The sequence below is a fragment of the Neopelma chrysocephalum genome, unplaced genomic scaffold (assembly GCF_003984885.1).
Source record: "Neopelma chrysocephalum unplaced genomic scaffold, ASM398488v2 Primary Assembly neopelma1_25, whole genome shotgun sequence".
Classification (NCBI taxonomy): Eukaryota; Metazoa; Chordata; class Aves; order Passeriformes; family Pipridae; genus Neopelma; species Neopelma chrysocephalum.
In genome coordinates, this window is record NW_020897694.1 from 15,987,426 (window position 1) to 16,005,471 (window position 18,046).

The following is an 18,046-nucleotide window of genomic DNA, read 5'->3' on the forward strand; positions in this document are numbered from 1 at the left end:
TCCTTCATACTAGACGGTATGGACAGAAATTTAAAGTTAGGCTACATCTTTGTAGCTTTAGAACCTTCAAATGAAGAAACTTGTCTTCACACAGCGAAGTTCCCAAATTTTAGCATTAACTTCAAAACCAAAATGAAAAATGTTTTAAAAACACAGTACTGTCTTGTCCCCCTAGCTCTGAGATTCATACACGTGTTAGATAATAAAATGGCCCCAAACCTCTTTAATCGTGTTTCTTTCTACACACAACATAGAGTTTTTATTTTGGTTCTATTGTATTCATCTGGACTCTTTATCTCAGAATAGGTACCCTTGTTAATTAAGAACTCCTTCTGATAAACCAAGATCATAATTTGCTTTACCTTCATCTTGCAGATTCTTCCTTCGGTTCTCTTGCTATTGCTCCCTCTTTTTAGTCCCCTCTCAATTGGAGTTTCCATTTTATATATACATATATATATATTTATATCTTTATATATATATATAAAGATATATATATATAAAGATATATATATATATATATATGGCAAAAATTACTTTCTACCAGGTCATCTGCTGTGTTTAATAATCTACTTTCCACAGTTCAGACTTAGACAATAAATTACACCATACTTTGCTTCTTACCAAGCTGGAGGAGAAATACTGAGAAGTACACTCTGAGGCACACTAGAAAAAGGCAAGAAAGGGGAAAGAGACAACTGGCAAGCAGATTATGAAAGCTAAAAATGTTTGATGGCAAATGATACAGAGGAAAGGTGAATGAACAGAAGAAAATAAGAAAAAAAGTAATGGAACTTACTGAGAAGTTCCTAATGAAATTAAAAGCCCAAGAAATATAGAACAGGCAGGACAATACAACAAAAGTAACACTTGTATGAAAAAAGTTGCAAAAAGAGATGCAGGGATTGCAAGGAGTGCGGCTTCAAGTGTGTGGATCTAAGATATTTGTGGGTGACTGAACAGAACTAGTGATCTCTAGACAACTTAGGCAAAAATTCTGAAGTTCCAGAAAAGGCCTCCACAAGAAACAATGCAGGGAAAAAGACACAGCCCTGAAGGCAGCCTTTGGCATTTTAGTGCTAAGAGCAAAGAGCAGAAAAGAGTATTTCCAGACAGAAGGTAGTGAAGTACGTTAGGGCGAGTAAAAGAACTACAGGAGATTTGGGGGAGACAGAAAATGTTTAGGAAGCTTAAGAGGTTGTCAGCTTCAGCATGGTGCTAGCACACAGTTGTCATTAGTTACCAAGCTACTCATCTGAATTGCATGTCCCCAGTCAAGATGACAATTCTGTACCAATAAAATCTGACTGGGCAAGATTTATCTGTGTTTCTGAATGTTCCTATGTACTCTACATTTACCATTATTATGTAATGAACTTGAATCCAAAATAAAGTTCAATGCAATGTATCTTCATCTCATAATTATTTGTACCCAAATCCATGTAATGTAAATCCATCATCCTTGGCTTTTTGTGCATGCTAAATCTGTAACACCATCATAATATGATAGGAAACATCTACATTTTGATTACTTTGTGACACCTGCCTCTTCGGTCACGTGCTGGTAAGATGTTAAGTACCTCCCTGTCCCTCCAAAACAACAACACAGGAAACAGAACACTAGAATAATTCATACAGAGCATATCTGCCCTCTGCTTACATCTAAAGTTGTCTGTACAATTGGAGAAGAGTTCATGTACTATGAATTATTCTGGTGGAACAATCCAGCCATGCATTAGACACTTTGTAAATTTTGTTAGAAAATGCCTGCAAAGTATTATTTGGAAAACTCTTCTAGAAGCTTCTAACATAGATCTGCATAGGGAAAAACGATCTATCACTATTCTAAATTATTTTAGAAGCTCAAGTGACAGATCAGCAAAGGGGAGTCACTGGTAGACTACAGACCTGCTATTTTAAATCAGTTGCTATATGATGGAAAATAACATTCACGCTCTCCCTTGGTTTTGTCATAGACTGTTTTCCCATAGTTAAGCTGCAAGGTTAAATAGCCCCAGCCAAGGAAACGTCAAGATTAGCTTTTCTTTCTTGGTCCTACAAGATTCAGGCCTTTCAAAAAAGACATTGTTTGGCAGTGAATTGAAAGAGTAAAGGAGAAAAATACTTAACCACAGAAGTAATTTCATTTTCTAGCAAATAGAATGCATTTATTAAGTAATACAGTGGACTACAGGAAAATGTACACAATTGATTTCATCCTACATGCACTTTCATGCTTTTGCAATTTTGGTCATCTAAGCACTTACGCACTACTATCAAAGAGATTAATGTTTGATTTTATATTACATATATTTTGATTTCTTCTACTACCTTACCCTAAACAAATGCTCTTTGGCAAGCTGTGATTACAGAAGACTGAAATCAATTATCTCAAATGCTGACTTCTACATCAGTGCACAGAACATAACAGGCTACCTAAAAGATAGTACATGATCACGTGTATCATGAGGTACAAAGACAAGCAGTATAAATCAAGGTTGCAGAGGAAAGTCCTGGATTTACAATCTTCTGTTATAAAAATCTATTTTTGGCTTCTTGAATCCTTGTAAGAGACAAAGCATATTTCTTTTTTGTGGTGGTGGGGTTTGGTTTTTTTCAATAATAAAATAGGGAAGCAAAACCTTAATGTAGAAAAATAGTGATCTAATATGTCAACAGGTGACAAATTTTAAAGAAAAATATTTCAGAAAATAGAACTGGAGACAAATGTTTGGTTTCAGTTCCACTAGAAGTGGAAAACATTATACTGAGATAATGTCCCGCCTCTACAGCCTTAAAGGAAACAAAATTTAATATTCCTATGAGGCATGGTTAACAGTTATGAAGCATGTTCTTTAAAACTGTATTTTTCAGACTATGAGTAGCAATTTATTTTTAAGTCAGAAATATGCATGGAGAATATCATTGTGCTGTGTAAGCATTAAAGTTAATTGCAGTTTGCTACTTTTGCTCAAAAAATTGAAATAAAGACAGGATACATGTCTCTTCCTGTAGTCTGAAAGTTCTTTTCTACTGATGACTAAATTGTACAAATCAGATGTGGAAGAAAAATTACTAAGGCCTTTCAAAGGGGAAGAAGAGCTGCACGTTAGCCAAAACAAGCATGAAGGGCAATATGGGAGTAATAGAGAATGAGATGGAAGTAGAATGCATGATAATCTTAATTCTTGCACTTTCTCCCTTCAGAATACTTGACTTTGTATATATTGTTAAAAACACATGAAAGATGTATCTCTGTATATAAATACATAAAGTAAATTAAAACAGCAAATATTAACCAGAACTGTTCTCACTGAGTCTACCGAAAATCTGATTTCTAAAACTATAATAGAAATACAAACATTTCTACTTGAAACATCAGTTTTACTAACAATAATCAGCTCTTGCAGAACTTTGAAACAAATGTAACCTTTGGGTGTTGAAAGCATCAAAATAAATATTTAACTAAAACTACAGAAAGAAGCTGCACCATTATTTAATACAGAATATTGCATTTGAATAGATATTTCTGCTGTGTATTTAGGTACATGTTCAGCAATGAACAGAGAATAGTGTTACTGACAAACTGATTCCAAGCTCTGAGTGGCTTGTGCAGATTTTAAACAGATTCACAGGATATTTGGCCTACCATGGTAAAACTAATTACTGAATTAACTGAATCAGTTACACTTCAGAAAAATGAAAAAATGCCCATATATAGGCGCTCTCAGATAACTTTGTCTCAAAACACAGCAGCTTTGACTAAAATTAATAAATTTCCTGTGGGTTCTTTTGTTGTTGCAAGTAGAATAAGACTAATGAAAAATAATTTTTCTTTTTCTATTAGGGTATCAAAAGCTAAATCTTGATCAATTACACACCAAATCTGCATCTCAGTAATGATCATCTAAAGGTTTTTACATCATAGGCTGAGAAAGAGTAGTAGTGAAGTACCAGTGAAGGATGAGACCACTTATTATCACCATACTAAGAACCATTTCTGTACTTTTTAGCTTATTAGTTAAATACAGTTTAAAAAGCTGTTCTCACAGCCTTCTGAAAAAAAAACCCTGGAGTTATCTTGAAGTGATAAACTGAAATCTTTGACTATTTCTAAATTTTATTAATTCAAATACCAACCTGAAAAAGTCGCAGGAACAGCTTTCAAGATTAGCTCCCCCAGTAAATGCTAATCTTAGGTTCATTACACTAATTGTACAGTGAGGCCCACAGATTTCTATAACCCATTAAGGTTTAATTTAATGCCCCCACGGGTAAAAAAATTGGTGTTTCATAGGAAAGGAAACATAATCTAACCATATTCTGAACATTCTAACATACAAAAATTCCTCATTACCACAGAAAACAATGAAGTGCAACTATTTCTATACTTATCTCTCACTACTCCCATCATGCTCCAAACCAGCCTGAAAAACAAAAAATTTCATCATATGGTATATCAGCTTCTTGACTTCTTATCAAAATGACAGCAAAAAGCTGAGATAATTCCATGAATAACTATGTTGAGATATTACGTTCTAGTATAGAAGCTGTGATGAATACAGCTGGCTTTATTTCTGAAAAGGTGATACACCCAACTCAAAAATGTGGAATTGATTTTGAACCCTCTTCACTGCTCCTGTCACAGCCATTAAGCCAGAAGCAGAAAAGTAGCGAATGAAGTAGCTCGTTACCAGTGTCACAGAAAGGAGCAAAACTGGTCACCTGAACACACTGTACATACTTGTTGCACTGAAAAGAGCAAAGAAATATAATCCATATTAAGCAACTTTCAAGCTTTTTTAAATAATTAATTTATTATCCCACATTGAAACACTTCTTTTTCACTGTTAATTTTCAGGATCTCTTTTTTCACTAAAACAAAACTTCTTTCTTGAGTGAAGCAACGTGAATAGCTGATTCTAAACATAAAAATTATTTACTGGTTACAATTCTATGATAGCAAGTCTAATCTAATCTGCTGTGACTCATTTCAAGATCAAAACCAGAGAAATCTTCAGGATAAGCACCTAAAATTTCTGAAGTTATTTACCACTCATTGTGGTGCTGCTGAACAGCATATATACAGGTTCCTTACAAAAGTGCCAAGCTACCTGAACAATATTTGAGAAATAAGTCAACTGGTTGTAATAGTAGCACTGAACTAGGTCATTGACATTGCAGCTGTTAATGACAACTACTTCTACCCAGAATATCTGAATTCATATTTACAGACAAATGCAAAAAAAGATGAGCATTCTCATCTTCCATACAAGAGACCATAACTGACTTCAGGAAGGAATTAAATGAATGTCATACCTGTAGGCATAACCATCACTTTCTCCCTTAATTCAAGTGGATTGCTAGAACATATTTTTAGACCATAGGTCACCGTAACAGGAGTAAATATGGAGCTTTGGTAAAGAAGCACAAACAATTAGACCACTTAAAAAAATCTGCAGTGTGGAAACCAGGAGACTTCCAGCACTTGTGCTCTTATACCTCTGTCCTAAACTTTACTCCTATTACAACACATTCAGTGGGCAAATGAGCAAGAGGTTTCTTTGCAATTTTTGGACTGTTTTATTTGCATGACTGTTTTAGGAATGAAATATTCCTATTTACTTGAAAAGCTTTCCTATGTTGAAATGCTTACAAAACATTCAATATCTAATGAAAGTATTTGTACTGAATGAAGGTCATCACCTGTAACTCAAGAGTGAGCAGCAACATTCAGTGATGGTTCTATTCTCAACTATGATAAACTACACACGCTTTGTTTCTAATAAAAAGAACAAAAGACATGCATTAACACACTACAACGCAGAAATCAGAATCCTGATAAACTAAATGCTGCGTACCTTAAGGAAAGGCCCTAACATCGCTAATCTGGTCTTTGACTGACTAAGCAACGTTTTCAGAAAACTGAAAGGTTAGAACTTTCTTTGGATCTGTAAACAGCTATTTCTTTAGCAAGGATTTCTCCCTTTACATAACCACAAATATTAGAACTTCTTGGAAGAACTAAGCAGCCTGCCTATTCTTTTAACATTAGTATAACCAAGTTTTTTCAGACCGCAAAACTTTTCGCACACAAAATCTAGTATACTATTTAAATGTTCTTGTTTTCTCTTATGAAAAGAGCAGCACCATAACAGTTGTCAAGAATGGTGCTATTCTTTGCACCAGTTCATGGAAAATTGCAACATTTGGACAGAGAAGCAAAAAACCCGCCAACTTGTTAACCTGGTGATGCAAATCAAGATTAATTATCAAATCAAATATTCATATCTGATTATGTAAATCAAGATGTCTAAGTATTTGTGAAACACTATTCCCAGCTTTATCACATCAGTAATTCTAAACCAAAACAGGAGACTAACCTCCAAGTCTTCCAGCTAGGCATACCCACTACCTTCTGCAGCCACACAGGTATAGAATTTCCAAGCTCTTTTGATAGAGAATATAATATGAACATGTGCAACAAGCTGGCCAGCCATATCTTTTTATCTACAGTCCCTATACACTCATCAAACCAACAACAAAAACACATCCCTGATACTGTTAACCTGAGTTATATTTTTTTTGAGACAGATGGCATACAGAAGGAATAAGCTGCTCTAGTTCTACTTCTAAGCACAGAAATAGAAGCAAACTTAAATGTTTCTCTGCTACTCTTCTTTTTCTTTTAACTGAAATTTACCTCCCAGATCTGTCATCACTGATGGGCTGAACAGCAGCACCTTTCAATAATGTTCAGGTATTCAATGATGAATTAAGAAAAAATTATTGTTAGCTGCACCTAATATTTGCCAGCAGCATGCAATGGAGCCCCAACATGACCTAAACAAAGGCCTTCCCTCTCCCCCTCACAGCTAAAGTTAGCCACTAAGATTCAAAGAAAAAAAAAAATTCCATCCTTTTCCATGTGCATAGACAACTACAAGCTTTCTCTTCCTTGTTGCTCTTTATTTGTGGTGAAACCAGTAACTTCTTAATGCAGTGAAATAAAGACACGATTTGCACCAAAAGATTAGTGGCACAGAGTGTAGGAACTAAGCTGGATCACAATGTGCATTTTGTGTTCAAATCAAACCAGTACCTAATTCATTAAAGAAGAATTAAAATGGTATTTACTAACACAGTGGAAACTTGAAGATCATAATGTCCCAATAAGTTATTCTTCTTCTCAACACACAATAATTTTACCAACCACATCATCATTCTTCACGAAAATATTATAATTTCCATCAGTCTAGATCTCTCAGCTTTTGCCAGATAAAGACACTGAGCTATTTTAAAACAAGAAGAGTACTGAAAACCTGTTAAGGTACATACTGTTTGTGTAGAAAATCAACACCAAGGTAGATAATACATAAAAAGATTTTGAAAAGTGGCAGCATTTTGTTTTTTGATTCAGTTTGTGTGAAATTTTTCATGCTATGCAAATACAGAAAAGGTAATTTTGTAAAAAGAAATTTTGCTTACTATAATACAACAGAAATTGAATAATTTATTATAGTAATTAAATTATTCATATTATAGGTAAATTGCACTGAACAGGCTTGCACAGTCTTTTCATCTCTTCATATAAAAATGTTTTAGCATCTACATATTAAAAAACTATTATTCAACTAGGAAACAGCAAAAAAATATAAACTGACTTGTGAAAGCAATATAAAATCCTCTTCACAATTAAAATTCTGGTTCTTATGCACAGAGTTTATGTTAAACATACAGATTTTTCCCAATTTTCTAAAAGCATGCTAGGTAACATAAGCTAGCTATTTAGAATCTGATTTTAGTGTGATTACTATACTGCCTCACTGGAGGAAGACTATTTTCATTCCTAGAAAACAGACTAAGTAGTTTCTTAAGCTATTCAAGCCTCTTCTCAAGAAGTCACTTACCTCTTCCCTCTTCCAATCTATGTCTCCTATTTACGCGTTGCCGCTTTTCTTCTTGTCGTAACTGAAGGTGTTCTTCAATATTAACTCCAGGAACAGGGACAGCTAAATAGATTAAGAAAATAAAATATGTAAAATTATGTTTAAGATTGTTATGATGGGAAAAAACCCTGTAAGTTGTTAAGTAAATGGAAACTGAAACCTACTTACTAGCTGCTCTTTACATGGCTCTGACAATAACGGAAGGATTTAAGAAAATTTGGAGAAGTTTCAGGCTATATTTCCTGGTTTTCATGAATCTGGCAATTCCAACATCACTGAGCAGCACTTAGTACTTAGGTATATACATATCTATATTAAGTTATGGGTTGTCATGGTTATCTCAATTTTCCCCTAAAAAGTTTCAGAAAGTGTTATTATTAAACCAAGCCCAAAATTGTTTGTATTCTTAAAACTTTCCTATGAATTAGCCCTTTTTGGTTTAAGAACGCTCAAGTCCTGATAAAAACATTATAGAAAAATTTTCACATACCAAAAAGGACAAGAACAACTTTGTAGTATCACTATTAATATCATAAGAGCACAGGTCACAAAGTTGCACAGATATCTATAATAAGGGGAATCTTGAAACATTTCATGTAACAGAATGATCCCACTTTGCTACATAACCAACAAGTAAATCTGACTGATAAGCTCCATTTTATCCATTTTAACAATATTATACTGAAACTGTCCCGCAATAATAAAGTATGTAAACAAATGTACTGAGGAGAAAAAAGGTGTAGTAAGAAACAGAACTAAAAGCCATCTTGCTTATTTCATATCACTTACCCAGCAAGAGATCTAAAGGTATCATCTCTTTTACAGCATCAAGGATTCCTCTTTGCCTTGCTTCCTGGCCATCCAGTTCTCTAGCACATGCCTTGCAGCACCCACATACGGCACAGCCTGACTCACCTGAGCCACAACCACAGATTCTGTAGCAAACAGAGTTGTTTTATTACTGTCTTTTATTTTCATGCATCACTGATGCCTTGGTAATTAAAACATACATTATTAGTTTGCTTTATCTGTGGACATGCAAGTTTTCCTGAGATAAATAGAAAGGACTGCTGTTGGCATGTCCTGGCATGATGCCAGGACCATGTGCTGACCATACACTGAATTGACTTCTCAGCATTAACTTTTCTTCATTTAATTTAATGTATACCACGTGAAAACATGAACAAGGAAACAAGGAGCACATGAAATGCTGGAGAAGTAGCAATGGTGATACGTAAAGCAGTGGCCCTTTATGTAGCTCAACTCAGAAGTAAAATATAAAAGCAACTGGAACAGCAAGATAAAAAACTTCCAAAGGATGAAGAAAGGTTATCCTGAGCCAGCAGCTCTGTCAAGAGACAGATTTATATTGGTGCTCATATCCAACAGCTCCTAGTAGAGAACTCTATGCTAAAGTAAAAAAAAGTATTTAAAACTAAATCACCTACAGCCATCACAAGCTATTTACAAAAAAATTGAATCTACTTCTGATTTTAAAAGAGCATACTCTTTTTAGCTATAATGTTACTTTAGATTTAAGTTTAAAATACATCAACTCAGTTTACACTCAATACATGCTTTAGCCACTCAACACACTGTATCATGCACATTTCCACACATTTGCTTACCCTCCAGGTACTCTGTCAGGACGCCCACTACTAACACAGCTAGCTCCATAGCCTGTGCAATCTCCACATACAGTGCACACCATACACTGCTCCAGCTTCCATTTATGCATGCCCGGAGGACACATCATGGACTTCTCATCTTTTTCATCCAGTTCCTCTTCCAGGTCTTCATCCATTGCTGTTGCCATGTTCTCAACTCCAAAACCTAATCAGGATATTGAAACAAGAAATAGTTGTTTTCCAAGGCCAACGAAAAGAGTTCTCGTTACCCAGCGGTGAAGTCAGGTTGGACAGGGCTCTGAGCAACCTGATCTGGTTGAAGGTGTCCCTGCTCATTGCAGGGGCGTTGGACTAGATGACCTCTAAAAGGTCCCTTCCAACCCAAACTATTAAATGTTTCTATGAACAGTGGCTCCTGTGGAAGCTCTGAAGAACACTCTCAAACCAGGTTTTAAAAGGAATGACTAGGTATGCCTGATTTGCATGCTCAGCCAGCACAATGACAATTTTGAAACCTCCCTGCACCTGGGCTGGGGTATATAGGTAGGTTTCAAAACTAAAAGGGAAATGAAGCACTTCTATTCAGTATAGAAGTAACAGGTCATTTACTTGTCACATAAAATATTCCATTAGGCAAAGGTGAATAGGTATGACTTTTTCATACCTCTATTTAGGAGTAACTCAAACATTCAGTTCTGTGGAGAAAGATGTAGACTTGCATTTACGTCCTGTTTAAGCAAATGACAACCTCAAGACTGAATGCAAACAAGGAAAGGTAGAAAATGTTTTCTTACTAAGACAATGGCACATAGCAAGACAAAGAGGATGTGGTTTGGTTTTACTCATTTGTTTTAAAGAAAAGCTTTTCTATTGACAAAAAGTAATTAAGTTCTGTTCTTTGTGGGGTTTTTAAATTTTTTTTAAACATTACTATGTTTATTAGTATGTGCATAATACCAAATACCTGAGAGTTGAAGTGAAAGCATTCATGCCTGTTTGTTTTTTTTAAGCATGTTGTATTTAAATAGTAATAATAATAATAATGGCCAGTCTTCACGAACGAAGATTTTGGGAAAGGTCTTTTACCTTTCCAGCCTGCACAATGGGTTTTTTTAGGTGAGACACAGCCTGCGCTGAACTGAGCCCACCCTTTAATCCTAAGGTTCATCTGCCGGGGCCAAGCGAGCTTGGACAATGGCAGCGAGGTCCTCAGGATGTAGGTTTGTTTAGAGTGACCTTCTCATAGATGGATGGCCTCACAGGGCTAACGGGCTCCATCTGCCCGGGGGGACTGGGAATCGAACCTGGGTCGCAGCGGTGAGAGTCCCGCATGCTAACCACTAGGCCACCAGGGGTTGTATTTACTTAATTAGTATTGGAATTACATTTTATAATAAAATGTTTAGCTTTGTTTTCACATGGGATATTTTGCAGCACACAAAACAAAAGGAAAAATCTAGGTCCCGCACCTTTTCCTCCCTGGCTCATGGAGCCTGTGTCTCGTCCACACTGTCCTTTATTATTTACACCAAATGTCCAAACTTCCCCGTTCTTCATTAACACACAGGTGTGAGCTTTGCCCATGGCTACTTGAGTCACAAAATGGCCTTTCAAATCTGTTACTAAACCTGGAAGACATAAAATACTTGAGTGGCAAATTGAACTTTCTAGCCAAGAAAGAAACTCAATGATATAACAAAACTGCTAGTGGATACAGACAATTTTAAAATTAATGGCAGTGGAGAAAAACAACTGATTTAAAAAACCAAGTGCTAGAATTAAAAGGAGAATTAGGCCTAGGCCACTTGTGCCGCAAAGAAAGAAAAGCCAAAAGCAAACCTAATCCTGCTGCAAATCACTTGTTCTGAAAAACAATTTTAAAGGAGCCATAAGGCCACTGGAGTTTATTTCATTACTATTTTATTTAAACTGACATGTACTCGATCACCTGCTGCCTTACAAGCATAGAAATGTATAAGGCCTGGTTTCTGGCATACTTTGAAGCAAAACATGTCTCATTTCTATGACTTTCCCTGTGTGGCCTTCTAGTGTCAGATAATTACAACAAGAGATTTTATTTCTTTTTCTCCATAGTGGAAGCATTAATTTGGGTATTTGTCACCACTGCTGCTAAGTATTTTTACAGAACTTATGGAAACTTGTCTTCTCTTTCTACCCTTCTGTCATATTTGCCTCAGTCAGTAGAATGTCAGAAATCTATCAGAAGAGTAAGAAACAAACAACATTTTAGCAGGCTAAAAACTACCAAGCTAATTTCAACTAGTCTAGTTGGGAAGTAATTTAAAAGACAAATATTAACTTACTTGTACTATCAGAGTAAATAGCATCTTTTCCAAACATGTAGAGTTCTCCATCTTTTGAAATTACAGAACTGCTTCCATTATTGCACGCTGTAGATATGACAATCTTTCCTTCCATTTTAATAATTTTTTTAGGCTTATATGGTTTTGACTGCCGTCTGCTTTTAGCTTTAAATAAATAAATAAGTTACAAGTCATTCTACCAAAAAAACCAACCCCAACAACAAAAACATCAAAGGCACAGTAACGTTGTTCATGTAATCAGGAGTTAGTTTTCAGGTTGCTACTGAAAAAGAAAAAAAACCCAAACAAAACCCCACAAACAACCAACCCCCCCACAACTATATGTACCATCTCTTGGTTTAATTTTTATTGGATTATATGGGTTCCTCTAAAAAATTCAATGGCAAGCAAAGTCATAATTAGATCAATATCTTTCCGGAATGATTCTCCAAGTATTTCAAAACACTTATTATTATTAATTAATCTACCACAACATAACAGAACAGCCTGTTTCCTAAAAGGAAGTATTTAATTTAATATCATAGCAGATCACAACTTTAAGGCACCTAAAGCTATCATTGTCTTAAAATTGAACCTGAACATACAACTTCAGAGACCACAACTAGGAAACTTGTTAATTTTATATTGAAGAGGCATTTGTTAGTCTGAAGATCAAATTAATATGACTTCTCTTATGTCTAAAGAATTCTGCTTGATCAAGGCACAGAAGATCATGCTTCTACAATTTCTAATCCATGTACCTACCTCTCCATTAGTTGGCAAAAAAAAAAAAAATTCCAAAGTTCAATAAAACAACAATGGCCTCTTGACCAAACTTATGACTGCCTTTGCTCAGGACAACTGTAAAATAGTACTCCCACCACACAATCCAAACTGTGGTAAAACAGAGATCAACTTCTGTAGCTGGGAGAGGCAGTGGCACTGGTTGTCAGGAGCTGTGGCTGGCATAAAATTCAGCCCAAATGGCATGTTTACATATTCTTGGAAAATGTTAAAACTCTTCAAATTAAAAAGTGGTTAAGAAGCTTTTATCAACCATTGGTCAAGTAAGCAATGATACATACTTGATTCACCATCCTCTCCTTTACTAGCAGAACCTGTGAAGAATATGCTTCCATCCTCAGCAACAAGTAATGCATGTGAGCCATCATGTCCAACAGAAAACTGAATAATCTTTGGAGATTTTGTGATTGGGAGTTCAACCCATTTGCCAGCTGAAGGGCCACCTTGTTTGATTCCAAGGCTCTGATATTTGCCAGTATAATAAATCTAGGAGAAAACAGTTTATCATTTTTAGTTATGCCACAGCACTTCAAGCTCATATAATTTTTAAAGTTACATTGTTTTTAAATCCTATCATTTCAAACCATACAGAACTTTTCCTGACTTTGTTTACACCATTTCAATATCTTTATCCTAAACCCATCAATTTTTACTTAATGGGGAAAACATTCTGATTAGAATCTGCTTGTTTTGAAATGTGCTTTCTACTGAGTCACAGAGTCAGTTTTCATATATAATTGTTTGGCTAGATGAGTTGAACACTGTTTGTGGGAAGTTAAGAGAAGGCAAAATTTGCAAAGGTGCTAACACATCATTTCTAGACAAAGGGTAATTTTCACCCCCAAGTTTAAAACAAAGCCCTTCACTCTAAGACTGACAGTAGAAATTTCTATAAATTCAAGCCATGGATTTCTTAATGGTTCCAACCATCTGTTTATGTTTTCAAATAACTATTTGCCTTTTAGCCTTTAAAGTGGGCTCTGAAAAATCTATTTAAATACAGTCATAGACATTCATTCTAACATACTAAAAAGGCAAAAATAAATTATAGAAAATAATAATCAAAAACCACATAAAAATCTGCCAGTGCAATTTGCTATTTACTACGGAACATGTTCAGTACCTTTCCACTAGCAGTTTTCATCAGTGCAAACTCTCTTCCAGCACCAAGGACAGCTGATTCCTCATCAAACCCTGTACCTGGGCAAGTAAGATTGTGTTAACTGGACAGTTTAATCAGGCAGTTTCTCAGACCAGTTACCTACCCAACTCTGCTAGGGAGAGTTTGTCATAACAAATGATCTAAGAAAGCTACAACTAAAACAAAATTTTCCTGCCACAAGAAGGCTTACTGAACTAGACCTCATAGAGTTGCTCAAAGAGGAAAAAAGAACACATAAGAGCAACTGCAGTTGGTCAGTTGAAAGGTCCATGTAGCCAAGAATGCTTAGGGTCTGACAGAACCAGAAGTAGACACCTAACAGAGCAAAAATACCTCAAAGCAAAGGCCAAGTGATATTTCTTCAAAATACTTTCACAGATACTAACAGTTCTTCATCTCAAATTCTGATGCAAAAGTGTTTTTCAATCCATTCCTTTTCCATTAATCCAGTCAGTGGTCTCTTAAACCTGTTGACTTAGACCCACAGCAAGGAGTTTCCCAGCTTAACTACATGTTATACAAGCACTATTATAAAGTCCAAGCTTCAAACAACTACATATTTATTATACAACTAAAGGAAAATACTGGAAAACCATGGATAGTGCTACAGAGAGAAAGGTGGTTCAAAATGCGTGTATGGATTTGACTATGAGTCAAATAACACTTAAGCAGTTTCACACCCCTTGTACCTCTCCACGTGTTTATAATGGAGCTATACCTTCTTGTATGTAATAAGAGACAAAGGGAAGAGCAGTGTTTCAGCTCTACTGTTTAAATTACCAGGCTTGTTATTAACCTTCAAAGAAGACGACTTACTGATAATGTGCAAATCTTTCTCCAGATCAAACAGTGAGATGCCACAGGCATGTAAGCATTTTCTTGCAAGCTTAAGTTGCAGTTCTTGTTGCAGTACTGGCTCAGTACTTGTGGCAAATATTCGCACTACAAAGCCGTCCTGCAATAAATATAAAAATCTACTTTATACTATATAATAAATACATTAATTTACTTTTCAAATCTTAAGTGCACCAGTATAATACTATTTCAGATTAAATTGTCAGAGGACACATTGATAAAATAACATTTATTATAAAACAACATTACAGAGGAGAAAAGAAGAAAGCGGCAAACAGGACAAGGTGAAATAAGTACCTGACGTACCTTAATCATATATTGAGTTCTATGAAAATGCTATGAACACTATGAAAATAGTAAATTGCTATAGAAAAAATTAACTCTGAAATTCACTTTAGTAATCTTATTTTCATAAATATTTACATCTATATTTTAAGCCCTTAACTGCTCCTGATTTGGAACCCAAAATTCTGCATGCTGAGTGACTCCTGAAGAGAGTAGCTAAAACAGTTTTCTGTTTACAAATGCAGATGGAGTTGTTCCATTAGGAGGGAAATGCATTAATCCTGCTTTTCTCTTAATTATATGTCCAGCATCTTTTGACAACCTGATCATATCCCATCCCTGTTTTACATCTGTCTCAGTATCAAAAACCAATTCAGAGCTAAGAATGTAGTAGCTGTCTGCTGAAAAAACACAAAACAACCACAACAGTTTTGACCCTTGTAGAAGCACTTCTTAGGGCTTCCACAGCTTTGGCCAACAGGTAATTTTCATACAAAACTCTTTTGGAATGTAGTATATTTCATCTCTCTTCTGTTAAAACTAGCTGAAATTCCCCAACAAGTTCCAAAGCAATTACACAAAATTAAATTAGGAAAAAAATTATAATTAAGCTCTATGAAGCTTATCCCACAGAGATCCTCTAGTATAACATGTTAGAAAGATATTACTCCATCTATAACATTTTTTCCTGAAAGAGCAGTGACGTTTTTCTTAAAACTTATCTGACAAATAAAAAAATCTGAAAAATCCATCACAAATCAAAATCGTGTGAATAAATACCAAAATACTGGTTTTTTTATGCACAAATATCGCAGTTTCTTATTATTTCTAGTTACATGGATTTCTTCCTTAGTTGTGTTAGTGAAGAAAAAGCCAAACATTAAGCAAAAAGGAAGCTATAAATATTGTAAAACAATTCAGCTGAGAGAAAAATAGTCAAGCCATCATATGCAAAACTTACATCTCTAGATGCTGCTATTTGATTAATATATTCTCCATCAGTGAAAAGGATATTCTGCCCTTCAGTATGACAATCTGTGAGAGAAAGATGAAGTGCACTGTGTCAGTTTATATTAGCATACACACACCCCCACGTCTCTGCTTTTGTCTAATTCTGTTTTACTACAATCAGATTATGAGAGTTCTACATTGTCTAAAACGAGATCACACTGTTCTGGTAATGTATTATTTTACACTAGGATCTCCCATCTCACCGAAAGCATATAATACTCCTTAGTTACTATAAGACTTATTACAGAACTTTCCATTGTATGAAAAGTAAGTGGTTACACCCCCAAATTTAACTGCAAAAAAAAAAAAAAAAAGCCTTTAGTATTCACTTGTGAGTTAGAACTAAATTCTAATTTTCCAAGACTGTTAAGTCCTTTCCCGAAGATCTTTTTTTACATAAGGACCATCATCTTTGAAAGATGTTTAAAGAACGTTTAAAGAAACATTCCCTCAGTCCAGCATATAAAACCTATAGAAATAAATGAATAAAACTTTCCATAATTAATCTCATTTTTTCATCACTTAAAAATTTCACCAAACTATGGACTGAAAGTCTAGAGGGGCATTGCAAACTACAAAGCATATACTTGAATACATCACATTTCTTGAAAATAGGTCAACCAATTCCTAGAAAAAAAGGTAGGAAAAGAATTCTACCCAAATTAAGAGAAAAAAAGATCACTTTCTCTGTAAGTTTAAACACATGTCCCTACACCATTTCTTCTTCCCTTCCTGATCTGTTGATGGAGCTATGAACAAAGAGATTGATATTACATGGTTTCTAAGGTGCTTGTCTCATTGATTACACACATGAAAGAGACCTCTTCCAAAAATACTACAGGACAGCTACTTCACACTCCAAGTATTTGCTTCATAACCTGAACAAAGATCCAGCCTCAGTTATTTTAACTACTAAATTTAATGTTAAATGAAGCACATCTTTCTAGCATAACTAGCAAGTTTGCTATTTTTTTGCTACCTAGCTGAGCATTAAAAATAATACAGCTGAAAACCCCCCGCAGTATTTAGAAACCCATAAACTTGTTTACTTTTTCCTGCTATACTGCGCTGTCCAATACAGTGTCTTACCAAGAATCGAATATGCATTAGATAGCCTTCTGTAATTCTCACATCTTTAAGCAAAGTATCTAAAGTAGACAATCTTCCCCTTAGAGCAGACCCAGGTATGAATCACAGAGAGTATGCAAGCAGGATGGAGAACAGCAAATACACTGAAGTTTGAAATACTGCTCTCTCAAAAACAATCTCAAATTTAACAACCAAAGCCAATTCATGTTACTAATTCTCTATGCTGCAAAACTATATTAGTGATAAAACAAAAGAAATTTCAATAACTTGACACGAAGTTCCAAAAATAATCTAAATGACATTTCTCAAAACGTTACAGGAAGTTCGTAAGTATTTAGACTCCTTGAATGACTGAAAATTACATGCCCACATAAGCAGAACAGCCAAGGAAATGGTATATTCTGACCACCAGTTGGTCCATATTATACTGTTTAACCTATTGCTTGAGTCATTTCAAGAAGAGGTGAACCTCCCAGTAAACGTTTTTGGGGGTTGGTCATATGTTGTTAGATGTGTTCAGAGAGGAAATCTGGAACAGGGATGCTTTTTTATTTTAAATACATGTTCTCCTGAAGACTTCCTAAAAATCAACACTTTATTAGGTAACATCCAGGTCCGACATTAAATATCGAATTAATGGAGGAAGTACAAAATGGAAGGCAAAAACTAGGACAGTATAGTGTTCTCAGCTAAGATGGAACTCTTATGATAATTACTAAGTCTTATTCAAGCTGACTCTGGAAATTACTCTAGGGATGAAGATAGCCAAGGTTTCTGTCTGGAGACTGCTATAAAAGAAAGGACTGAAGTTTTACTCATAGTACGTAACTGCAGACATCTGTTAATTACAGCCTCCTTAGATGCTTCAAGAGAATATTACTGTCAAGCATACCTTCCACATTCATATAGTGCATATATATTGCATTCTCTGCCTGCTAA

General features: G+C 35.2%; 1 protein-coding gene across 12 annotated transcripts in view; it reads right to left on the reverse strand.

Moving 5' to 3' along the window:
• The window catches only part of MYCBP2 (MYC binding protein 2, E3 ubiquitin protein ligase), a 180,995-nt gene that overhangs the window by 117,277 nt on the left and 45,672 nt on the right, over positions 1-18,046 (reverse strand). For all 12 annotated transcript variants that reach the window (XM_027674586.1, XM_027674585.1, XM_027674579.1 and 9 more), the window contains exons 9-17: positions 15,969-16,042; positions 14,684-14,822; positions 13,829-13,905; positions 12,987-13,191; positions 11,902-12,066; positions 11,047-11,205; positions 9,578-9,782; positions 8,739-8,884; positions 7,911-8,012 (exon numbers count right to left, since the gene is read on the reverse strand). In XM_027674586.1, the coding sequence (XP_027530387.1) occupies positions 7,911-8,012; positions 8,739-8,884; positions 9,578-9,782; positions 11,047-11,205; positions 11,902-12,066; positions 12,987-13,191; positions 13,829-13,905; positions 14,684-14,822; positions 15,969-16,042 (1,272 nt within the window). The remainder of the gene's footprint in view (positions 1-7,910; positions 8,013-8,738; positions 8,885-9,577; positions 9,783-11,046; positions 11,206-11,901; positions 12,067-12,986; positions 13,192-13,828; positions 13,906-14,683; positions 14,823-15,968; positions 16,043-18,046) is intronic.